At 46.9% G+C, this 25,994-nt stretch overlaps 1 protein-coding gene across 1 annotated transcript in view; it reads left to right on the top strand.

The window, feature by feature from the left end:
• Positions 1 to 25,994, top strand: part of LOC147426547 (zinc finger CCCH domain-containing protein ZFN-like) — a 146,439-nt gene that overhangs the window by 68,986 nt on the left and 51,459 nt on the right. The window contains exons 5-6 of the mRNA XM_086498535.1: positions 4,617 to 4,919; positions 5,801 to 6,133. Coding sequence (XP_086354661.1) covers positions 4,617 to 4,919; positions 5,801 to 6,133 — 636 coding nt within the window. The remainder of the gene's footprint in view (positions 1 to 4,616; positions 4,920 to 5,800; positions 6,134 to 25,994) is intronic.

The raw sequence follows: 25,994 nt of genomic DNA, 5'->3' as shown, positions 1-25,994 counted from the left end.
TGTCTTGTGATATCGTATGATGTGACTGTCGATTGATACATGTGCTAGATGTGTGTTCCTAGTGCGTCGGTACTAACAGTCAGAGTCTGCTAAGACAGCTTATGGCTTCTGGGTTTTGCAGGCATAATCGAGGGCGATTACGATGCTTTCAAGGGGGGGGTATGTCACAAACTGGTGATGTGGCTGGCCCCTGGGCATACCTTGAGTGGGCAGCAGATACACACACACACTTGCTCCGTTGGCTGACGTGGCAGTAGTCCCGAAAATCTGCAGTGACACGTGGCAGCAGCGTACGGATATTTCCGAAAATTGCGACGCACGCATTCTACGGACAACTGACGTGGCAGATGCGTAGGGAAATAAAGCAGCTTTTGCGTGGGTTTATTTCTACGCAAGAGAAAGAGAGTGAGAGCTTTATTTTTAGCTGCTCTATTTTACTTAGCAAGGAAAACTTGTGAGAGGAATTTGCTTTATTTTGGAAAGCTGTTTAATGGGCAGCAGCTTTGGAACAGCTTTTGGGGCTCTGCTTTTGGCATCCCTTGTAATCTCTTTATAAGTGTGGTTAGGCTTCCCACTCCTCAAAGCATCTGGACGCAGAGTCTGAGAGTGAGAGCCTCCCACTCGTTTCGAGTTGCAGATTAATACAAAAAGAAATATTACCGAAAGGGGCGCCAATCTACTCTGGGGCCAATATATCTAGGCACGGAACTCCGCTGGGCAAGTGTCGAATCAATTGTGAACTGTGAACTGTTTGAAGTGATTTCTTGTGGTGTCGCGGTAGATTTCTTGACTTGGAGTGTCCAAGTCTGTTACAGTGGTATCAGAGCATGTCACAAATCAGTGACGTGGCAGCCATTTGGGCAGGACAAGGTGTTGTGGCTTGGCCCTGGACATGGGGAGCAGCAAATGCACGCGCACACACACCCTTTCTCTAGCTAGCTTCCAGGAAATTCAGTGTTAGGGCTGACGTGGCATGACTGTACGGATTGCCCGGAAATCACGGTGCAGATTGCGAAGTGCTGATGTGGCAGCAGCGTACGGCAAAAGCCAGGAATCGTGACATTTTGCTTTTTCTGGCTGTTTTCGGCTACGCAATTCAGCCTTGCTTTTCTACGCAAAAGAGGGGGGAGAGAGAGAGAGAGAGAGAGAGAGAGAGAGAGAGAGAGAGAGAGAGAGAGAGAGAGAGCTAAAAGCTCTGCTTTATTTACTAAAAAGGCAGAGCTTGTGAGAGACAGAGCAGCAAATGCACGCGCACACACACCCTTTCTCTAGCTAGCTTCCAGGAAATTCAGTGTTAGGGCTGACGTGGCATGACTGTTGTGGCTTGGCCCTGGACATGGGGAGCAGCAAATGCACGCGCACACACACCCTTTCTCTAGCTAGCTTCCAGGAAATTCAGTGTTAGGGCTGACGTGGCATGACTGTACGGATTGCCCGGAAATCACGGTGCAGATTGCGAAGTGCTGATGTGGCAGCAGCGTACGGCAAAAGCCAGGAATCGTGACATTTTGCTTTTTCTGGCTGTTTTCGGCTACGCAGTTCAGCCTTGCTTTTCTACGCAAAAGAGGGGAGAGAGAGAGAGAGAGAGAGAGAGAGAGAGAGAGAGAGAGAGAGAGAGAGAGAGCTAAAAGCTCTGCTTTATTTACTAAAAAGGCAGAGCTTGTGAGAGACAGAGAGCTCTTGCTTTATTTGGCAAGGTTTTTGATTTTCAGCTTTTGGGGCTCTGCTTTTGGGCACCCTTGTAACCTTTAAATAAGTGGGCAGGCCTCCCACTACTTAGAGCATCTAGACGCAAAGTCTGAGAGTGAGAGCCTCCCACTCGCTTGTACTTTTGCAACAGATTAATACAAAAAGAAATACCGAAAGGGGCGCCAGTCTTTGGGGCCAATATCTCTTGGCACGGAACTCCGCCACAAACTGGTGACGTGGCTGGCCCCAAGGCATACCTTGAGTGGGCAGCAGATACACACACCCGCCGTTGGCTAACCTGGCAGCAGTCCCGAAAATTTGCAGTGACACATGGCAGCAACGTACGGATATTTTCGGAAATTGCGGCGCATACTGCGGACAGCTGACGTGGCAGATGTATAGGGAAATAAAGCAGCTTTTGCGTGGGTTTATTTCTACGCAAGAGAAAGAGAGTGAGAGCTTTATTTTTAAGCTGCTTTATTTTACTAAGCAAGGAAAGCTTGTGAGAGGAATTTGCTTTATTTTGGAAAGCTTTTTAATGGGTAGCTTTTGGCATCCCTTGTAATCTCTTTATAAGTGTGAGAGGAAGGAAAGCAAGGAAAGCTTGTGAGAGGAATTTGCTTTATTTTGGAAAGCTTTTTAATGGGTAGCTTTTGGGGCTCTGCTTTTGGCATCCCTTGTAATCTCTTTATAAATGTGGTTAGGCTTCCCACTCCTCAGAGCATCTGGACGCAGAGTCTGAGAGTGAGAGCCTCCCACTCATTTGTACTTTGAGTTGCAGATTAATACAAAAAGAAATACCGAAAGGGGCTCCAGTCTTTGGGGCCAATATCTCTAGGCACGGAACTCTGTTGCGGGCGAGTGTCGAATCAATTGTGAACTGTGAACTGTTTGAAGTGATTTCTTGTGGTGTTGTGGTAGATTTCTCGACTTGGAGTGTCCAATTCTGTTATTACAGGAGCTTTTCACTCTTGTCTACTTTTAGAAGGCCATGGCCTTTAAATATGTAAAGGGGGGTGGGTCTCCTGACATTTGAGTTGCAAGAAGCAAAGAAGCACCCCGAACTTGTAACCTACTGAAGCAATATAAAAAAGAAATACCAAAAGCGGTGCTAGGGTTTTGGGGCCAATGCACTCTGGGAGTGGAACTGTGCCTCTTTGCCTCTCATGTGGATTATGTGTGTGTGCGTGCGCGCGCACGCAAGTTTGTGAAGCGCTAAAAGTCTGTTCCAGTCTGTTCTTTTCAGTTGGCACGTGGTGCCACCCTGTTACACACTCCCATGCCCTCTACCTTGCATTCTCGAGGGAAGGATTGTGAGGCAATGAGTGGATGATAGAAGATTGAATCGGGGACTCACAATAGCTGGCAAGGTCGCTGCCGTGGTGAGGTTTTGCATAGTGAAAAACCTACTCCATGTCTGTCCACTCAAAAATACTGGAAAGAGAACAATGGACTCAAATCGCCTTTGTCAAGAAGTGCAGAGGCCAGGAGGAAAAAGCAAGAGTGTAACATGATCTGTATAACTAGGACAGGCCGAGGAGGGTTGGGAGTTGAAAAGAGCAGAAAAGCTTTCCAAAGAAGGCCTATTGATTTTTGGAAGTGAGAAATTGCACTGCAGTTGAAGGGAACAGGTATAACAGTCCTTGTGCTTGTCATGAATATCATTAGTCTGTTAAAATCGACATTGCACTGCAGTTGAAGGGAGCAGGTATAACAGTCCTCATGCTTGTCATGTATATCATTAGTCTGTTAAAATCGACATGGTAGCAATCCTTGAAGAATCGACCTGGGCATTCTTTACATGTGGAAAGCATCACCTCAGATGTTCTAGTCCTTATGAAAAGGGAATTATTGTGGACATCGATGTTTGCCAGTCGTATGAATAAGTAGAAGATAACCTCCTTATGATTGGTGGCAGTCAGCTGGTTGGGTGGGATGTTCTGAAATGCGAGCCTCTAAGGAAGATTGACTGTTTTTCTCTCTGAGTTTTGGTGTAATCTAGTGCTAGTGCATGGTGATCTTGCACTATTTGTTGTCTTGAGGGCATTCACATTGTAGTCATTTGCTTATCTGAAGCTTGTGATCAATAATTTAAAGCTCGCTAGCTCAACTGAATGCTTAGTATGGATTACTATAGGATTTATGTAAGCTAATACTTAACATGCCGTTTGAACGCTCCAAACTATCCTGTCTATATAAATCTTGACATATGTCATAGATGCTATTGTTTCACAACGCGAATAATTTGTGCTTTCCCAATGGAAATAAGCAAAAGAAAGTCTCAAGAATTCCCTTCAAACTCTCTTCACCAGTTTCCATATGTTTCATGCCACATTGCTATCAAAAGTTTGAAATAAAAAGTTGGCAGCCATGCTCAAGAGTCCAAAGCTTGATATCCACCACTTACTATCCCTAATCGCTGTGTTCAAAAAGTTTTGTAGACTCTGTACTCTATAGAGGTCAAAGACCATCAGTATGTATTGGACGGGGGCCCTTTTACTTCAAAGATACTCTCTCTCATGCAAACTCATGTAGATCAAAACTATATTGACATATGGTAATTGTTGCATAGACCTCCCCTTGCTTCAAAGCAACCCTTCCTTATGCAAGCTCATGTAGGTCAAGACCAGAGTGACTCATGGTGATTCATAGAACCTTGGTAGATATTATTGGCATCATAGTTGAACTCCAGTTGCATTTTTGCAGTAGAACTGCCACCCAGGAAAGAAGCTGAAATCTATGGCGTGTGGTAACTGTTTGTACAGTCCAGCAACACAGGCTAGGTTAATGCTTTGTACATGGAGCCAACAATTTGCTAAGCGGATTTTGTTATGCTGTTTGCTACTTAGGTGACAGCACTCAATGTGTTAAATACAGGTTTTTATGGTGCAATCTGAAATGATATATATATTTTTTATATTGAGCAGGGTGAGAAAGATTGCTCTTATTACATGCGGACTGGCTCATGTAAATTCGGGGCAACATGTAAATTCAACCATCCCCAACCTGCAGCATTTCGGGCACTTGTTGCAGTTTCTGGGTCTTCCATGTATGCTGCTAATGGCTCTTCAGCAGCAGCTTCTCCACATCCATTCCAAGGAATACCTTCTTGGTCAATGCCAAGAACACCTTATGCACCACGATCTCGGTTTCAGGCACCCTCAGCGTTTGCTCCTTTGATCGTCCAAGCTCAAAACATGGTTTCTGTGCCTGGATGGGGTGCATATCAAGTATGTGATGCTTCTGAAGAACCAGGATGTTATATCTATTTTGCAAATTTCTCTCGTGCTGGAGGTTTTATGCCCATGCTACTGTTATACAACTGACATTCTTTACGTATCCCGATACATAGCTGCCGATACATTGCTGAAGGAGGACGGCTTTCTTTTTCTGCACATGCGCTCTCTGTTAAAGGATATGTATGCTTGCTTGTAGCCAAGAAAACTTCTAGATAACTACCAGTTTGTTTAAGCTAGAACACATATTGCAGCTAACAAAGCAAGCAGTCAAGGTGAGACAAACCCATGAGATTAGAACTAGCGGAAGGTTGTTTGTATGTGCAAGCTTGAGGAGTAGACCGAAGAAGTTGAATTGGGACAATATTTTCAACTTTTGGCCATATAATTAGCAATGTATGCAGTTGGGATGAGCATCTACAAAAAACCAATTCTACTCTTAAGTTGTTCACCTTCTTCCCAGAATGACAATGATTAACAGAACTTAAAACAGAGGAAAGTGTGTGTTGTGAAATTTGCATTCTGCTAGACTTGTGGCAATTACAAGGCTATTATGACTCAGAAACTAGGGACCTTTTTTTGTAAAGGTCTGCCAGCAATGTGTGCACTGTGGACAGTTTTGTATGTGAGAACAGAGCAAGGATAGGTAGCCAGATTGGGGGAGTAATAGAAAATGCAATTTTTATGTGGGTTTCATGTTCTTGTTAATTCTCACGTTTACTACAAAGCCTTCATTAACAACATCGTGTTCACATCCAGTTTTAGCTCAAGGAACTCTATTTCAGAATAATACTGGATTGCAGTAAGATAGTCTGCTAACTGTTGAGATAGTTAATTGGACATGCTCTCAAAAATTTACAACTCTGGCTAAACAGGCCAGGATGGGATCTCAACAGCCGGTGCTTGGAGGAGCAAGCTTTGTGTATGGAACGGGTTCCCTCAATGAGGCACCATCTGGTGGAATTCACACAACCTACCCTCCATATGCTGCAGGCTCTGCCGCGACAGGTCTTCCACCTGCTATGCAATCGACATTTATGTCTAATGATTCTACCTTCCCTGAGAGGCCTGGCCAACCAGAGTGCCAATATTACATGAAAACTGGAGACTGCAAATATGGAATGGCTTGTCGATACCATCACCCAAAAGATCGAGCTTCATTTACTCCAAATTGCATTCTCAATCCTCTTGGACTTCCAATCAGACAGGTAAGCCACTGTTTGGTTGTGATAATCTTTGCATTCTCAATTCTCTTGGACTTCCAATTAGACAGGAAAGCCACTTTTCGGCTTTGATAATCTTTACCGACGTATGTATTCATTCTGAAATTTTAAGGAAGCATGTACACGTCAATAATCTGGATGTGATGGTGATTGGGTGAAAGATAGTTTTGGTGGTAGAGGTTGCCTAGATACCCTGGGGACGGGTAGTCGGGACACTTAGGAAAATTGCAGCGTCATGGTTTTTGTCTTCTAAGCATGCACTACATAAAAATTGCTGAGCTGGAATAGGGTGAATATCCCATGCTGACTGCCTACTGCAGGGGATATTTTTTACTCAGGAGCCAGCTTATTGCTGCTGGTGAAGGGATGTTGTAAAAGGGCCTGCGCGCAGGGCAGGGCATCAGGTTGAAACAGGTGCCCAAGGGGCTGGACACAGTCTCCAGAGAGGGGGTGCCTCAGGGCAGCCAGGGCCACAAGCACAGTGTCCAGAGGCAGCCGACCTGAAGGTGCTGTGCCCAAGCTCTATGCCCTCTAGGAAGCCAGCCCTAGGGTGCATTGCTGAAAAGAAAAAATTATTTTCAACCTTTTTTTTTCAGGCCAAGGTAATAAGGCAGCCGGGATTTATAAAAAAATGTAAGGTATTTGTAAAACCAGGGCTTTTACGTAGTATTTTGAACACATTTTGGACCTTAAAAGTCTATGATACGAAAAGTCCTATAAGAGGCAACTTTTGATACATCTTGAGGTATGTAAATGCTGGGAATGCTTAATGGCATTTATCTTGCAGTCGTATATGTCTTTCTCTGCAATTCTTTGTTCTTCCTCTGTAGGCTTGCTTGCTCCACTGCCGCTTTGGAACTCTCTAGTTTATTCTCTACCTTATCCTTTGATTCTTTCTTTGGACACTTAGCTAGAACGTGCCTAACTTCTCCACAACCCATAGCATTTACTCTCTTTGTAGTATTCTGAACGCTGCTCTACTGTCAATTTAGGTCCTGTGTATTTCTTCTGCTGCTTCTTGCCTTTCTTCTTCTCCTTAGAAAATTCTCTATCAGATAACTTGGACATTGGCTTGTTTGTCACATAAGTCAAGGAGCCTGACTGCATGGACAAATTGTTCATAGCATGTTCCGTGAGCTTCCGAATGCTCTTGGACATCTGTTTCAAATAGTATCACCGGATCTCTTCTTCTTTGGAATGCATACGTGAGAGATTCTGAGGGGTGTCGGCCCGGAGAGAGGACACACATTGATCGGGCTAGATGGGATGATGGTCCAAGAGCTTCCTTTTGCCATTGGTCAGATGCTTCCCTGGTTTGTGCACAGGTCATTGGTGCTACCTATGGATCCGCAGAGGGGTTTTTGCCCATATGGAGAGATTGATGAGGCTATTCCTGATGACTGGCATGGCTACATTGGAGGATAGACTTATTTACCTTCTCATCAGGATTGGTGGGCTTTCTCCACCCAGACACTGGAGATCGATTGTTGCGTAGGAGGGGACTTTGGTGTTTCGCATTGCATGGACAAGCCATCATGGCCATCACATCAGATTGGAGTTTCAAGGTGAGGTACCTCTTGATGAGCATCTTGTTAGAGTAGTGGGCTCTTTAGCGGTGATCCTGTGTTGACCCTGTCTTCAGTGTGGAGCTTTGGAGATTGTGGCTATGATAGGGAAAGCCCCTAGTTGATTTGGATTGGGATCCTGGTGATTGGCAATGGCCTTCTTTGAAGGCTGATGGGGCTGCTCTTTCATTTTTTGAGTACAATCTCTCTCTTGGGAGGAAGCTTATCCTGCGGACATGGCATCCACCTCACCGTTCATGTCAGCTAGAGGTATGGCAGGATCAATGTATTTATCCCGCTTTTGAATGACAGTTTCGGACATGCATATGGATCCTCAGGATTAGTTGTAGGATATGTTATTTCATGTGGATGATAGCGCATGCAGGATTGCCTGTTCGCACTTGGTTCACAGTCATCAATCGCGACCTGACTTGCACAGGTGTACTTTACAGTGTGAGTCTTTGAGGCACCGTTCTGGGTTTGTCCATATGCTCAGCTAGTGTGGAGGGTTTGTTGATTAGAGTGGGCGTACATGAAGTTTTGTGACGTGGGAGGTAGTTGCATGGATTTTGCAATTTTCGAGGTCGCACACCTTTTTCCAAGGCTTGCCGATAGACTCGGTCTTCATGCTTACTTCATTGGAATATAGACCGGGCAGCATCACTCTTTAAAGTTTGGACCATGTGGACGCCTCGTTGTGCTCACATTCTGGGCTCATAGTCTTCTCCTACCTCCACCACTTTGAAAGCCATTTGGACCGAGCTACTAGATACGCTTTGCAGCTAGTGGGATAGTTTAGCAGGCTCTTGCAGGGCGGTAGAGCGGCGTAGATGCTCCTTTCTTCACACATGGACACGATCTTCATTTCTTCTCAATACGGAGCATTATGCACCCCCTTAGTGGTTCATTTTACATTCCTCAAACATGCCACCTTGATATCTGCATAGCCCTCACAACGTTATTCCTCTTTTGTATATCCTCTGGATGATAGGTCATTTAGCATCTCCAGAGGTCTCTTTTGTACACAGTATACAACCACTTTTTTTTTTGGGGAGAGAGAGAGAGAGAGAGAGAGAGAGAGAGAGAGAGAGAGAGAGAGAGAGAGAGAGAGAGAGAGAGAGAGAGAGAGAGAGAGAGAGAGAGAGAGAGAGAGAGAGAGAGAGAGAGAGAGAGAGAGAGAGAGAAAGAAAGAAAGATTTTTAACGTCTATGTCAGGCCGAAATCGGCCTATGAGACAAATCAAATGTACATGGTGTGTATGTCATCCGTCTATCGGAAAGACAAATGAAACAAAACTGATACAAAACTGAACTGAATGTAGGTAGTGGAGTATCTGAGGAGGGATGGAGCTCTATCTCTAGGGGTATATGCATGTCTATATGCTCAAGGTAGTACAATCATGAGAATGCATCAAGCTATCTAGCTCCATCCTGTACTAATGGGGGGATGTAAGATGTGGTACATGGGCGGGGCTGGTGCCAAGGCTACCCGGATGAAAGCTGTCGGGTCGGCCCTCATCTGAGCTACTCGCTCCTCAGTGGCACGACGCTCCCGGGCTCGGATCTCCTCGATCTGTCGGTGGTGGGAGCTCGCGCCCCTGTAGCCTGTGACTCGTGGTCGTCGTCTAGCTCGGCTCACCTCCGCCTGTGGGAGTGTCACTCCCCTCTGAGTGTCTGGTGAGGGAGGGGCGGCAATCCTCTGAAAGAAGTCTGTGAGCTGCGACTGTCTCCCCTCTGTCTGTGTAGCTGTGTGTGGCTGTAGTAGTGTGTCCCGATGGCTCTGTATCTCTAATAAGAAACGTCCGAGCTGTCTCTGATCTCGAGAGTCCATGATCTCTCGGAGAGTGGACTGTCCTCTGAATAAGGCCTCATACCTGCCTCTGAGAGAGAGAGAGAGAGATGAAATGAAATAAAATGTTATATTAAACGTCTTCAAAACGCCAAAATGACCAAAATAATGCAATCCTCGTGGATCTAATCCAATGTTTGGGTATAAATATAAAATGAAGTAAAGTAAAAGATTAAAATCGTTACCATCATCATCCATGCCCGAGGATTCCCGGCATCGGGAGTTGTCGGAGAAAGTATTGCATCGGTCGTTGAAGAGCTTCGTCAATGTCCGCCTCTGTAAATAGTTGTACTGGGCGTCTCCCATGTCGTACTAGGATAGTCCTGATTCATAGGTGGAGCCTCCGTCAATGTCGTGGTCGCCCCTGTAGACGTGGGCGTCTAGCTCTCGCAAGCTCAGTGGCTCTGTCCACTGATATACCTCTGGTAGAAGTGGGCTCTGAAGTCTGCTAAGAATCATGCTCATCCAGCTGCTGAGTCCCTGCTCTAAAGAAGTCAGTGATCTTACTCTGTGAACGTCTCCCACTACGTGGTCTTCTCAAGAGACTTTCCCTCTGTCTGTGCAGCTCTAGCAAAAACAACCGGAGGCATCTCTGATCCTAATATCTCATAACTCTAGCCAACGGTCCAAAGCTCTCTTTGAATAGACAGTGGAAGCGGCCTCGTATCTCATAGTGTACCGGATTATGACAAATGTGATGTAACAATGTCTCTGGCTTTGTATGGCATATCCTGGCTTCTACTGGTACTCTCCTAAATCTGCCAGTCTCAATCTCTAGCTTATGCGATGATGTGCGCATTTGACCAATAGCACATCATGTCCCGTAGGATAAATGAGTGTCCATATAGGCCGGTCTGATCACATATCCATTCTCTGTTAGTTGGAGGAGTTGCTCTCTATACAAAGCCATCTTCGTGCCCAACTCTTGTACGGGCTGTATCCATGTGCTTCTGGTATCTAGTTGAATCAAATCCTAACGTATAAGTCTAGTGGTGTCTCTCCGTGTGAGAGAAAGGGAGGGTGCATCCATGGAGTACTGAAATGCAGGTGTAAGGTGCAGCGGAATGAATGTTGTTTTTTCTCAAGATTAGTGATCTTTATTGCTCAAGGTTCCTTTTAGTTCTTTAGGGAAAGAGAGCTTTCCGTATTGTAGAGTGCCGTGGTCACGAACAAAGTGAGTGGATGTTGTGCGTGCAAATGAATGAGACTGAGAGAAGGAGAGAGAAGAGATACGACACCCGAGAGGTTGTAAAACCCTCCTCTGAAGGCCCCACTCTCGCCGGCGAGAGTGGTCTACTTTGATTGCACAAAGGTGTACAATGCGTATGCAATGGGACTATGCCGATGACGACGACGGTGATGACGACGACGACTTGATGGCTGAAATCTGAGTTCTTCTAATCGCTGATTTCGGGGACTGTTTCGGTGGCTGAAAATGACTGTTTTGGCTGCGTTTCTATGGCTAAACTCAGGGGATCAATCTGCAACTGAATGGGGGCTGATCTGCTACGGGTCTACTGCTGAAAACCTGCGTTGATGCTGCAGATTAGGGCTGAAAGTAAAAAACGCTGGTGCATGGCTGATGCTAGCAAAAACGCTAATGTTGATGTGGGCTGGAAATCCAAAAACGCCAATGGGCTGATTTGGGGAACGCTAGCAATGCTGATGAGTCTGCTGGCGATGGCAGTAATCTGCTAACGCTAGGGTGCTGGTGGTGTTGACGATCCAGGCAAGGCTGAAAACGCCAGATCTTGGAGGTAGGCGAGGATGGGATCTCCAAAAACGCCAAGGTGCTTGAGGGGGTACTGCTGAGAAGTTGCCTGTTGAGCGGGAAGCTCCTGCTGCCGCTTCTGCCAGAAAGTGCTAACTTGGGTTTGGTTATATATTAACTTAGCAAAATTGCCCTACCTACTTTTGTTGGAAAGTCACTTAAAAATAATAAGTGAAAATCCCAATAAATAGGAAAATAGGCTAAATGCACTGGAAAATTCCCCTAATTGATGCTAATGGATTCTGATGGGAATTCCGATGATCATGCTGTGTGCAACCGGAGGATATGCATCTATGCTAAGTGACTGGGCATGCACGGTCTACGAATAGACTCTGTAAGCAGGCTACAGTGTCACTTTCACAGGACACAGTTAGGACAGTTGGTCTAGGCTAGTTCACACTGGACGGACATTGGACGGACCCTCTGGGCTGGGAAGTGACACGTGGCAGGGTACCGACGGTAGTCTAGTGGACCTCGTGGCCAGGTCACCACATGGCTGACATTTATGAGCCGTTGGTGGCTCTTTATGGTGGTACATATGAGTAGTAGCGGTTGGTGATGTGATCATCTTCTTCACATCTGATCTTGTACGGAGTGGTCTAGAGTGAGTCTTGACACAGAGCATGTCTTCACCATCCCTGCACATCTGAGCCTCGACACCCCCATTGTACCTGTGAGTCCTGGGCTGGAGCTGAGTGTGCTGCCACGCCAGAGTCTGTATCAGTCGTTGAGGTAGTCGAGTCATATGTTCTGGTTTGCTGTTGTGTCTTTGTGAGCTCTGTTGATGTCTTTGGTTTCCTTTTCTGTTCAGTTTGTTTGAGTGAGATTGTCACGCACATTGCACTGAGGACCACCCACTGTAGAGAGCACGACACATTATCCGCGCTACATGTGCTCTCATTTTGGCGATCACGGTGGGACCTCAACTGAAATCTCACTCTGTGAGGTGCAAATCTTGAAGCTAGTTGGGTCTATCTAGCTTCGCCTGCCTTGCCTAGTTTCACCGACCTTGCCTTGCACTGTTCTCTTCTCGCCTGGTCCAACTGGTCTACTGGCCCAACCTTCCCTCGTCTCTGGTCTAGACCTCCTCCTCCTCGACCCTGGTCTAGTCCTCCTCGTCCCTGCTCCAGCTTGGTCTAGTCACTTGCCTGGTCTAGACCCTCGTCTAGTCCTCCTCGTCCCTGGTCCAGCCCGGTCTAGTCACCTGCCTGGTCTAGTAGAGTCTATACCAGGCTTCAGCTAGTTCAAGGTTTTCTTGCCCAAAGCTTGGTTGGTTTGGTGGTCGTTGCATGACCCATACAAGGCGGTCAGTCGAGAGTCAAAGCGCACTCCTGAGTCCTCTGAAGTACTACAACAGAAGACGACCCTTGGAACTTGTTAGAAGTCCATCAACCTCATCATCCATACCTCCACATAAGGCATCACCCATTCCTCCCTCCGGTTTCACATCTTCCAGATCACCTTCTCCAGTGAAGCTCTCTCCTATTCTGCTACAGCAGGCTACTGAGCAACAGGCTCAGCAAGGGGCCATGGAGCCATTGGCTAGCGTTTTGGCCAAGGTAAACATCAAGTTCCTACATTCAAAAGTCTCTCTTCAGAAGATGCTGACGACCATGCAAGGAGGTTTGTATCTCTTTGTAGGGGTCGTGGTCTTAACAGAAAAGATGCTTATTTGGTACTCTTTCCATCCACCTTGGATGGCTTAGCAGACAAATGGTACAGCCAGTTTGCAGAGAACCATTTTGCAACCTAGGCAGTCTTAAGGCAACAATTCTGTGCAGCTTTCAGGCCCGGTGATTACCAGGAGAAGGTGTTGGATGAGTTAGCCAACATGGTGCTCCAACCAGAGGAGACTTTTGCAGAACTTATGACGAAAACCAAGTCTCTGGTTGCCAAGCTTCCCCAACAACCAGGTGAATTTATGGTTAAGAAGTGGGTAGAGAAGGTGCTTCCCAAAAGTTCTCAGCAAAAATTACGAGAGAGTCTCCGACCCGACGCCACTCTGGAGGAGTTCATCGTAGCTGCTACGAGGATAGAGGGGGCCAGGAAGCTGTTCACCAACCCCCCTCACATAGAGACCCCCTCTGTGTTTTTGGAAAGTCCTTCTGATCCTTTAACTTCTTTACGCAGGGAACTTGAAGCCCTAAAGTTACAGCGAGCTCTTCAAGAGGAGAGGTACTTCTCTCTTAGACAAGAGAAGCCTCCACATCACGAGGCATTGGAACAAATTAAACGCGAGCTAGAAGAGCTCAAGTGTCAGCAAGAGACTAAGGCTACGGTTTGGTGTAGCTCATGCCGCTCTCCAGGGCACCCTCCACAAGAATGCCCCCTTCGGGTTTACTGCCACTTCTGTGAAAAATCTGGACACGAGGACAAGGATTGTTACTACCTCAAGGGATTGCGACAAATACAGCAAAGTCTTGGTCCTTCTTCAGCAAGGGCCAGCACTTGCATCCAACATGGTTTCTCCCTGTGGCCATCCACACCATATGCCACCTTTGCTGACAGCCCCTCCTATGCAAGGTATGCAGAGCACTTTTCCCTCTCAGAGCTTTTATCATACCCATGCCCCCTCACCACCTCACAACTTCTATGCCTCCACCTCCAACTCCATGGAGCAAGGACCACCTCGTCCTTCGACTCGTCCAGTGAATCGGCCCATTTTGTGCTACAGATGCGGGGAATATGGTCATTACCAAAGCAAATGCCCTTTGCCCGAAGGGTCTCCTCCCTACCGTCATTGCCCTGATATGAAGGATCACTACAGTAAGGATTGCCCTAAAATTCGTGCATCTACGGCTTCGAACCCAAGTCAAAGTCAGACTGAGTTTGCCTTTCCCAAGCTCAATTTGATAGCAGTTAGCACTGTTTCTCAGCCACCCCCTTCTACCCACGTGGTTACCCCTCAAAATAAGCTGCCGCAGTTGGCAGAGGAGCCATCAAGCGTCCTCACCCGGGCCCAGAGAGCCGCTCTCGGTCTTAGCATTCCATCAAGTTCAACTCCCCCACACATTGTCACACGAGTGGATACCCTGCTTGCAGCTGTTAACAAGCCATCCCCTAGTGCCATGAAAGAATCCAAATCTTTGCTCTCAGATATTGATGAAGCTTTCTTGGAAGTAGTTTCCGATCTACAGAAGATCAAAGTACCAGAGGAACAACAACAGGTAGAAAAAGCGAAGCATACAGCAGAGACAGTCTTGAAGAACACTTTCCAACAAGTGTCCCTCTATGACATGTTGCGGCTAGATGCGAGTTTCAGAAGTGACACCCTTGCAGTTATTCAGTCACTTTACCCTGGAGCAGGTCCTAGTGGCGGGCACCTCCCAGTGCGACCGTCAGAGTCCTATATGATATCCAATCCTGCTGCTCCACTCACTGATTATAGAAGCCCTCGCCTGACAGTGTCCGTTTTGGGTCGACAATTCTCAGGAGTGATAGTGGATGGTGGATTTGGCATCAACCTGATGCCCGAGTTCACTATGTTAGCTCTAGGTCTACAACCTACTCGCCCTGTTCCCTTCACGGTTACGTTGGCCGACTAGCGGACAGTCTACTCAGTGGGCATAGTGGACAATGTGCCTCTGCAGGTACAAGCCTTTACTTTTAACTTTGATTTTGTTGTGGTTCGTCTTCCCCAGGTTGAGGGCGGATTTCCTTTGGTCATTGGAAGACCATGGCTGCGACACACTAAAGCACTTCATGATTGGGGAAACGACGCAATGTGGATACATACTTCTGGCTCCTCGATGCCAACCCATTCTCTTAGAAGGTGGTATGGATCCCGTGGTGCAGCAAGTTTCTTTGTCAATGGAAACCAAACCTGAACAAGAACAGCCTACTACACCTGAAGGGTGAGATGAAGATCTGCTGGAGTGGTTAGAGGCTATCAAATCTATGCCTTGTTATGGAGTCTCTATTCACTCTTTGCATGAAGGTACACCCTCTTCTAATGTTTCCACAGTAACTAAACCCAATGAGCCACCTGAGCCTATGAAGAAGCATAGAAGCAGTAAGAAATCTCGACCACAAGAGTTCACCACCGTTCAAACTCAGCCTCAGAGATGTCTACTGCTACGACCAGAACGAAGCTTTGCTTTGGGTCTGGCGAACTCCCTTCACAGAGCCCGGCCGGCTTGACGAATTCCTTACTCTTGATAATTATCTTGCTAATGATAGTTCGTTCTGTCCTCGGCCCTTACCTTGCTCATCATGGTCTGGTACCTCTTCTCCCTTTCCCAACTCCCAACTCTACCCACCTCTCTCCCAACTCGAACCTACCCACCCCCTCCCTTGGCCTTCGCCCTAGTCCCCCTCACCACCTACCCACTCAACCTCACACCCTCGCCCTAGTCCCTCTCCCTCTCCATTGCCCAGCTCTCGCCCTATTCACCCCACCCCCTCCCGGCCCTCGCCCCTTCCCTCCCCCAACCCCCTTGTCTATCCCTCTCGCCCCCTACCCACTCGCCCTCGTCCCCTAGTCCCTCGCCCTCGCCCCTTCCCTCCCCCCATCCCCTTGTCTATCCCTCTCGCCCCCTGCCCACTCGCCCTCGTCCCCTAGTCCCTCGCCCTCGCCCTTGCCCTCGCCCCTAGTCCCTTGCCCTCCCTCTCGCCCCTAGTCCCCTAGTCCGTCGCCCTCACCCCTAGTTCCTAGCCCCCTCACCTACCCCCTCGCCCTCGCCCTCGCCCTCGCCCTTGCCCTCGCCCCTAGTCCCCTCACCTACCCACTCGCCCTCGCCCCTCCCCACCCCCTATCCTCCCCCTCTCGCCCCTACCCTCTCCTCCCCCTTCCCCCTCGCCCCTACCCTTCCCCTCACTTACCCTCACCCCTACCCTCCCCGTCTCGCCCCTACCCAAGCCCTCCCCCCCTCACCCCTACCCTCCCCCTCACCTCCCCTCGCCCCTACCCACTCCCTCTCCTCCCTCGCCCCTATCTAGTCCACCCTCCCCACCCTCGCCCCTACCTACCCCCTCTCGCCCCTACCCTCCCACCCCTTCACCCTCGCCCCTACCCACCCCCTCCTTTGCCTCGTCCCTAACCAGCCCCCCTCGCCCCTGGTTAGGCTGGCATCCAGGTCGGAAATGCTTGCTGGGAGCGCTACTGCCTCGAGCATGGCATCCATCCAGATGGACAGATGCCCAGTAACAAGACTGTTGGTGGCGGTGATGATGCCTTTAACACCTTCTTCAGTGAGACGAGACGGGAGCGGGAAAGCATGTTCCTCGAGCTGTGTTTGTTGATTTAGAGCCCACTGTGATTGATGAACCAAACTGGTTACTTACCCCAGAATTCACTTCATGCTTTCATCATATGCCCCAGTGATTTCGGCAGCCAAGGCCTATCATGAGCAGTTGTCCGTTGCAGAGATAACCAACAGTGCATTTGAGCCATCATCAATGATGGCAAAATGTGATCCTCGTCATGGTAATCCTATCACAGTAGCAAGCTTAAGAGCCTTTTTGGCTGTTTCCTTGGGGCTTTCAAGCATTCACCTGGTTGCCATCACAATGCCGTTAACGCTTTTAGTTTTGCCATTAAGATGGAGCTTAACCGCATCGCGTTATTACTTGAGCTTCTGATCATCCCTCTTTTCGACAATTTCATCTGCAAGTGCGGACCAGGTCATTTTCTTCTCACTATAGTTATGGAGGATAAAGATGCGCTGGATCCAAACCGAGCATATCTCTTTGCTGAGGAGCGTCAGTCTATTTTGCCGATCGGGATTCTTGGACTATGCAATCATATTGGGTTCTTGCCTATTCAAAGGCTTAAGGCGTTGCAAGCAGGACAATGTTTTACTCCACTTTTGAGGCATGTAAGGTCATGGTTGGGCCTAGCACTTGCTTCAAGAAATGTACGGATGCAGCACTCAGTGGTTTTCTTTCATAGTTTTCAGTATTCCTCTCACCGAGACGGTGAGCGGTCTTGTGGCGGGCAACCTGTAGCAGGCTACAGTGTCACTTTCACAGGACACAGTTAGGACAGTTAGTCAGGCTGGTTCACACTGGACGGACATTGGACGGACCCTCTGGGCTGGGAAGTGACACGTGGCAGGGTATCGACGGTGGTCTAGTGGACCTCGTGGCCAGGTCACCACATGGCTCACATTTATGAGCCGTTGGTGGCTCTTTATGGTGTTACATATGAGTAGTAGCGGTTGGTGATGTGATCATCTTCTTCACCTCTGATCTTGTACGGAGTGGTCTAGAGTGAGTCTTGACACAGAGCACGTCTTCACCATCCCTGCACATCTGAACCTCGACACCCCCATTGTACCTATGAGTCCTGGGCTGGAGCTGAGTGTGCTGCCACACCAGAGTCTGTATCAGTCGTTGAGGTAGTCGAGTCATATATTCTGGTCTGCTGTTGTGTCTTTGTGAGCTCTGTTGATGTCTATAGTTTCCTTTTCTGTTCAGTTTGTTTGAGTGAGATTGTCACGCACATTGCAATGAGGACCACCCACTGTAGAGAGAACGACACATTATCCGCGCTACAAACTCACAAAAGTGCCAGATCACTGCTAATCTAGACTGACTGGATTGACTGAACCCTGATCATGCTGTAGCTTGTCCACGGACACATAGGGTTGGGATGTGTCACGTGACATCCCCTCCTTTTCAAAGTGAGGTACTGGTACCGAACTGTATGGCGTCGAGGGAGATCGCCAACAGCATCCGGAATCCTAGAAGGGACTCTTCGCCGGCCCACTTTGATGTGTGGGTCGTGCGGTACTTGAACTTCATAAAGGTCTGCAGTGCTTGCTTCTTTGGGCCGCGTCGAAAGCGACACAAAGTCTTCAGAATCTCCTTTCTTGCTTCAACTTCGTCTAGAGTCCTGCTTCTTTCGTCTTCAAGAATCTCCATGGCTGAAAATTCCTGAAACAATCTCCAACACAAAACCATGAACATACCTATTCCATGTAAAGTGAAGGAAAACAATCTTGTCTTCGCTAAAGACTGTGTATGCAATGTAGATGAACATAGAGACGGAGTGACAACCCGTTCATCAAACACATGCAAACAATGAGATCGAATCTTTTCTGTTTGATCAAAATCATTCAACTGTGGAAAATCACGATGGAAATGCCCATGCTTGGTGCTCATACTATCATGTGATCTTTCGGACACTGTGTCATGCCAAGAAAGAGACATGGAATGTGACTTCCTTGATGCATACTTTTCAGCTTTTCACGGAAAATTGGCATACATTCGTGCTCATCCATGATAGAAACGTGCTCAACATACAATATGTCATGCCTAGGAAAAGGGATCACATAACGATGTTGACTAAAATACAGGAAACGATCACGAATGGAACATTCGAACAATGCGTGCGTATCAATCATGCGAACACATAATACTTCCTGTGATGGTTCTTTGGACCAAGGCTCAAGAGGCTAGATCGCTGCTTCGGGATCTATCGAATCTTCTTGTGGGGGATCTATGGACCTTGACTCGAAAGCCAAGATCGATTCTTGGTGATTGATCGAATCTACAACGAGGTTAGCTTCTCTAAAAAAAGCATCAACTAACACATCATCCTTGTGAACAATCACATCCTCTTCAAGCAACTCATCATGCCTGTGAGAAATCACATCTTGATCATGCAAATCATCATGCTTGTGAGAAATCACATCTTGATCATGCAAATCATCATGCTTGTCATTGTCATCCAAATCATTATGCAAATCATTGGCATCCAAATCATCATGCTTATCATTGTGCTTCAAATCATCATGCAAGTCATTATCATTCAATTCATCATGCTTCACACAATCATGCAAATCCTGTGTATCCTGCTTTGGAGAAGAAGAGACTGAGACAGTCTCCTTTCCGTGATTCTGTGCAAAGTACGCCTGTACTTGAGAAAAAAGTCGCAAGAACTCTTTGTTTTGTCAGTCGCTCTGTTCTTGTAGTGCTTTGGGCTCACGTGCTATGGCTGCCATTCTGTCTTGGTACTTACGCTCGATGGCTGCCATATCTTCTTCGTAGGCTTTTCTTTCTCCTTCTCTTTCTTGGTCCAACTCCTCCATAGGAGTTAGTGCAATCTTTGTCGTAGATGGAAAAGGGGGAGGGTCGGAAAAACCTCCTAGTGGGGAAAATTCTTCTTCGCCTCTCTCATGCTCATCACTTCCAAGCGAAGTATCCATTCCACTTCGAGTGATGACCATTCTGCAATCGTGGATTCTTGTGTTCTTAAGTCCACGAGGGACTTGGATTCTTGAGGGTCTTGGGTTCTGAAGTTCACGAGGAACTTGGGTTCTTGGGTATTGAAGTTCACGAGGAACTTGGGTTCTTGGGTTCTTGAGGATCTTGAGGTTCTTGAGTTTTTCTTTCGCTTGCAAATGGCGTTGGAGAAGGATCTTCTCTTCACCCGAGTTCTACCCTTTTCTGCGGGCGCACCCCTTGGCGGCCTTGCACTCACACCAAGGTTGCTTTTTCCCACCTCACGTCGATTGGCCGGCCACTAAGTGCACGGTCTGCTCTCAATGAGTGAAAAGAGACACAAGGGGAGGCTGGACAAGCCCTTCTTTCTTGGGATTCCTGTCACTCTTCAACAAAACACGATTAGGAATCGCCACGCCCAAGTAAACTTGGGTTCGTGCGATCGCAACAAGCAAAAAAAATTCTCGTGGTTCTTTCCTTGAGTAATGTAGAACACTTCCAAAGCTCTGATACCAATGTTAGGTGCAGCGGAATGAATGTTGTTTTTTCTCAAGATTAGTGATCTTTATTGCTCAAGGTTCCTTTTAGTTCTTTAGGGAAAGAGAGAGCTTCCCGCCTTGTAGAGTGCTGTGGTCACGAACAAAGTGAGTGGATGTTGTGCGTGCAAATGAATGAGACTGAGAGAAGGAGAGAGAAGAGATACGACACTCGAGAGGTTGTAAAACCCTCCTCCAAAGGCCCCACTCTCGTCGGCGAGAGTGGTCTACTTTGATTGCACAAAGGTGTACAATGCGTATGCAATGGGACTATGACGATGACAACGACGGTGATGACGACGACGACTTGATGGCTGAAATCTGAGTTCTTCTAATCGCTGATTTCGGGGACTGTTTCGGTGGCTGAAAATGACTGTTTTGGCTGCGTTTCTATGGCTAAACTCAGGGGATCAATCTGCAACTGAATGGGGGCTGATCTGCTACGGGTCTACTGCTGAAAACCTGCGTTGATGCTGCAGATTAGGGCTGAAAGTAAAAAACGCTGGTGCATGGCTGATGCTAGCAAAAACGCTAATGTTGATGTGGGCTGGAAATCCAAAAACGCCAATGGGCTGATTTGGGGAACGCTAGCAATGCTGATGAGTTTGCTGGCGATGGCAGTAATCTGCTAACGCTAGGGTGCTGGTGGTGTTGACGATCCAGGCAAGGCTGAAAACGCCAGATCTTGGAGGTAGGCGAGGATGGGATCTCCAAAAACGCCAAGGTGCTTGAGGGGGTACTGCTGAGAAGTTGCCTGTTGAGCGGGAAGCTCCTGCTGCCGCTTCTGCCAGAAAGTGCTAACTTGGGTTTGGTTATATATTAACTTAGCAAAATTGCCCTACCTACTTTTGTTGGAAAGTCACTTAAAAATAATAAGTGAAAATCCCAATAAATAGGAAAATAGGCTAAATGCACTGGAAAATTCCCCTAACTGATGCTAATGGATTCTGATGGGAATTCCGATGATCATGCTGTGTGCAACCGGAGGATATGCATCTATGCTAAGTGACTGGGCATGCACAATCTACGAATAGACTCACAAAAGTGCCAGATCACTGCTAATCTAGACTGGCTGGACTGACTGAACCCTGATCATGCTGTAGCTTGTCCACGGACACATAGGGTTGGGATGTGTCACGTGACAGGAGGCAATCTATCCATGCTGAAGCCATGGGATTGAAACCATGATGTCATCTGCCCATACCCTCATGCTGTGTCCCCATGTAGGGCTAGCAGTCGGGATGACTCAAGTGCCAACCGAACATATCTATCTCTGGGAAGGTCCCACAAATGCCGGTCCACTAAAGACTACCCCAAGATAGGTGTATGCATCTGTATACTCCATTGTCTCCTGGACATGTGTAAAAGTAGGTGCTGTGTGTGTGTGTGTGTGTGTGTGAGAGAGAGAGAGAGAGAGAGAGAGAGAGAGAGAGAGAGAGAGAGTTAGAGTTTAAACTATTATCATTATACATAACACATGAGACAAACTTCAAAGACCAAGGCCTACAGTTCATAGTACAAAATCATGTATTTCTTTCGACAATAAATCGAAACAAATACATCTCAGTATCAGGCCATAATAGAGGAAAGAAGGTTCTGATTAGTGTGCCAGTATAAATGTACAACATTCCATCTTCTCAAACAGCAGCCGAGGAAAGGACACCCTAACCTGCATCCACAGTAAGAAAACAAACTTTTCGTTAGTTTTCAAACCGCATAACAGGTAATTGGGGTGACCTAGTTGTCATCCATGTCACCTTGGTACTAACCTAAGAAGAAACCCATGCTGTCTAAATTACAGTGAAGTGTAATAACCTTTTTGAAGACCTTGAATTTTAGAAACAAATTATCGAAGTGTTAGGTCCAATTATCTGAATTGTACAGTACACACCCTAATGCAAAGTATCATTCCTTTATTTCAATGCGAAATATCAACTGAAAAATGCTCATAATGTCACAAAACGGGAGTGTACATGAGCACTTAGAAATCTGAAAAATAAAATACGTTGCAAAAGGGAGAGAAGGGAGAAGATCGACACAGTATTGGGGACCAGAAGATGGGCTGGTCCCCCCCCGTTACGAGTATTCTTTATTCAGGGAGAATTCTTATACAAGCACGAGAACCCGAGGAAACCCCTCCGTTCTGTAATCTTAGACCCGAAGGTCGTGCTTTCCTGTAAAGGGCTTGGGTGCATGGCCGTACTTTCCTGTAAGGGACTTAGGCGCGAAGCCGTACTTTCCCGTAAGGGACTTAGGCGTAAAGCCGTACTTTCCCTGTAAAATGGGAGATTCCTGCAAAACAAACCACACAAAGCAATAATTCTCAATGCGTATCAACACCTTATACCTGTCGCTTCTTGCTCGGAAAAGCGACCTCCGTACTCAGTCATCAGACGAACACTTGCCGTTTCCGTCGCCAACCTCTGCTCCAGAATCCCAGCGCTAGCACTTTCTACTGCTCCCGGCCTCCCCAAAAACTGAACGCTTGCTGCCCTTTTATAGGCCCTGGCACCCGGCGGGAATAGCAGCCGAAAAAGCAGAGCCTTGGTGCCCTAGAGAGAGGAGAGAGAAGATTCGCTGATTTTGGCGCTTTCTAGAGAGAGGAGAGAGAGAGAGAGCAGATTTCAGCCCCCTGCGTAGCTTTTAGCGCTGGCTTCTTTTTTAATAAGAGCCTTGCTTTATTTTCTTAATAAAAGGGCTAGTCACTTAAAAGTGACCGGCCACTTTATAAAATAAAGTGTGAACTTGTTCAAACTTTAAAAACTGACTCAGTTAGTGAAAACAATGCTACACGAACACATTCCAGGCGTCCCCGGGTGTAGGACACGGCACAGATGCAATGCAGATAGAGACTCCTCGCGGGAAAACATCTGCCCTCCCGCAACTGTTCCTGCTTTTCGTAAAAAGCTTCATTGAACCCATCTTTATTCTTGTGCTTGCGTTCCTACGCGTATTTTCTTACTCAGTTCGGATTTCCTCCTTAGCCTACGGGATGCCCCCTTACTGATGCACCCGTCACCCATCATGTGACGCATTAGGGGCACTCGTAACCCGACCCTTTCCACCGAACTTACGGAAACTCCTTCGCGATGTTTACCGTCACCCATCAAATGACACATCAGAGTTTGTCCGTTCTTGATGGCAGTTCCTGTAGCTACAATCTTTTAACAGTTCTTAGTGCACATAATAAAATATCCTAAAAAAAAAATTAATCATTAAAAATAAGAAAATAGTCCAATTAGCAACATCCCTCTGGCTTCTAAACAGTTGACCTCAACTGTAGTGCTTGGACATATACCTCCAGTATCTCGGGATAAGCTGCTAATTCATCTGCGTCATCCACTGAGCATGTAGATGCGAATAGTTCTTAAACTTAACCAAATACTTCTGTGTTATCTTTCCGGATTTGAGAGACCGCTCCTGATGACTTACTATCTGCTCCAGTTGGAGTATTTGTTCTGTTTCCTCAACCTCAGGAGGTTGCTCAGCACTAGGCTGGCTCGGAGGCGGTCCCACATACGGCATGAGTAAACTGACATGGAAAGCATTATGGATCTTCCAATTAGGCGGTAGCTCTAATCGGAAAGTGACATCATTTACTCGCTCAGTGATCTTAAATGGCCCATAATAACGGGTAGAAAGTTTTACCACTTTCCCCTTATGAGACGCTTGTTTCTTAAGTCTTGCCTTCTCAAACTTGAGTAAGACTAACTGTCCAACTGTTAAGTCTAGATTCCTCCTGTGCTTGTCTGCAGCTTTCTTATGCTTTTCCTGAGAGCGTAGAATAGCTCTCCTAACTTGCCCGTGGGTTGTGTCCAAATTCATCCCGGACAAATTCATCTGCTGCAAAGATCTTATCCTTAGTTAAAAGGATGGGTGGAAGCAAAGGCTTACCATATAGAATCTCAAAAGGTGCTTCCCCTGTCGATGAGTGTATGGTATTGTTATACGCATACTCGACAAGAGGCAAATATTTCTCCCAGTCAGATTGCCGGTCTGACACATAAGCTTTTAACATATCCAATAATGTGGAATTGGCTATCTCACCTTGCCCGTCCGTTTGAGGATGGTAGGGAGATGAAAAATTCAGCTTCGTACCAAGATTATCCATCAAGGCACGCCAAAAATTTCCTGTCATGCGAGGATCTCGATCACTCACAATAGACTTAGGCATTTCATGATGCTTAAAGATCTGTGCCAGGAAGACCCTAGCCATATGATCTGCTTTGATCGATTTCTTGACTGGTATAAAGTGTGCTTGCTTGCTAAACCTGTCCACAATGGTCCAGATCGTGTCATTTCCAGTCTGAGTTCTAGGGAGGTCCATGATGAAGTCCATGGCAATACTTTCCCAAGGTTCATTAGGCACAGGCAATGGTTGTAATAACCCAGGCGTCTTATGCCGATCATACTTCACTTTTTCGCAAACCAAGCATTCCCTGACATACTTATCAATGTCAGCTTTAAGGCTAGGCCAAAAGAAATATCTTTCCATTGCTAAGGTCGTAGGGAGAATACCCCGATGACCCGCATAAGGCGAAGCGTGTGCTTCATCCATGATCTTCTTTCTTAATGGTTCCGCCACACATATGGCCTGATGGTGGTAGAGATAACCGTTCCGGAGGGAATAGGGAAACTCATTCTCTCTACGATGTAGCTTTCCCCAAATGGTGGAGAAGTCTGGGTCATTCGGATACAAATCCGGTAGTGCTTCTAATTCTTGGTGATACACCGAAGTGATAGCGTTTACCCTTGGCCGTCTAGACAATGCGTCTGCGACCACATTCTTACTCCCAGCCGTGTGAAGGATCTGAAAGTGAAACATAGACAAAAAGTTGGCCCATCTCATCTGCTTCTCAGATAGTTTCCTTTGCGTAAGAAAATACCGCAAACTCTGGTGATCAGTCTTGATCACAAAATCCGCTCCTAGAAGATAGTGCTTCCAGTTGGATAAGGCGTGAATCACAGCCGTGAGTTCCTTTTCGTAGATTGATGCATGCAACTCTGCATCCTTAACCCGTCTGCTTTCGTAGGCCACTGCATGGCCTTCTTGGTTTAACACTGCTCTGATGCAATCGCCTGAAGCATCGCAGTGAACCTCAAATGGTTTCCTTAAGTCAGGCACTATCAAAATAGGTCCATGGCTTAGTAAGTACTTGAGCCGATCAAAAGCTCCTTGTTGTCTCGATCCCCATCTGAAAGGAATCTTCTTCTTTGTCAAGTCATGAAGTGGTCCTGCTACATGAGCAAATCCTCGGACAAACCGTCGGTAATACGAACATAATCCCAGGAAACTACGTACATCATGTACCGTAGTGGGAATAGGCCAATCTTCTACCACTCGGATCTTGGTGGGATCCATACTCACTTGATTGTGAGAGACTATATGGCCGAGATAGTGTATCTCTGAGAGAAAGAACTCGCTCTTCTTTGCATTCACATGCAACTCATGCTTTCGCAATTCTTGAAACACTAAGTCCAAGTGCTTCCGATGTTCCTCTTCTGACTTAGAGAAGATGAGTATGTCGTCAGAACACTCCCGTAAAAGCTCGATACGGGCTGAAAATGCGGTCCATCATGCGATTGAACGTCGCAGGAGCATTGGTCAAGCCGAAAGGCATTACCAAAAATTCATATAGTCCAAAGGTTGTGCGGAAAGCAGTCTTGTGGACATCCTCAGGGGCGATCCGTATCTGATGATACCCACTCTTTAAGTCTATGCGACTAAAGACACTTGCACCCTGTAACTTATCAAGTATATCATCAATCCGGGGGATCGGAAAGCGATTCTTGATCGTGATCTTGTTTAAAGACCTATAGTCTATGCACATTCGAAACGTGCCATCTTTCTTCTGCACCAGTAGAACTGGAGAGCAGTAGGGTGAAGCACTTGGCCGTACTAACCCTTTCTCTAGAAGCTCGTTCACTTGCTTGAAAATTTCCTCTTGCTGAGCAAGACT

Source organism: Adiantum capillus-veneris, chromosome 24 (genome assembly GCF_014529385.1).
Source record: "Adiantum capillus-veneris isolate H3 chromosome 24, ASM1452938v2, whole genome shotgun sequence".
In the NCBI taxonomy this organism is placed as follows: Eukaryota; Viridiplantae; Streptophyta; class Polypodiopsida; order Polypodiales; family Pteridaceae; genus Adiantum; species Adiantum capillus-veneris.
This window is presented reverse-complemented; position numbering and strand designations above follow the sequence as displayed.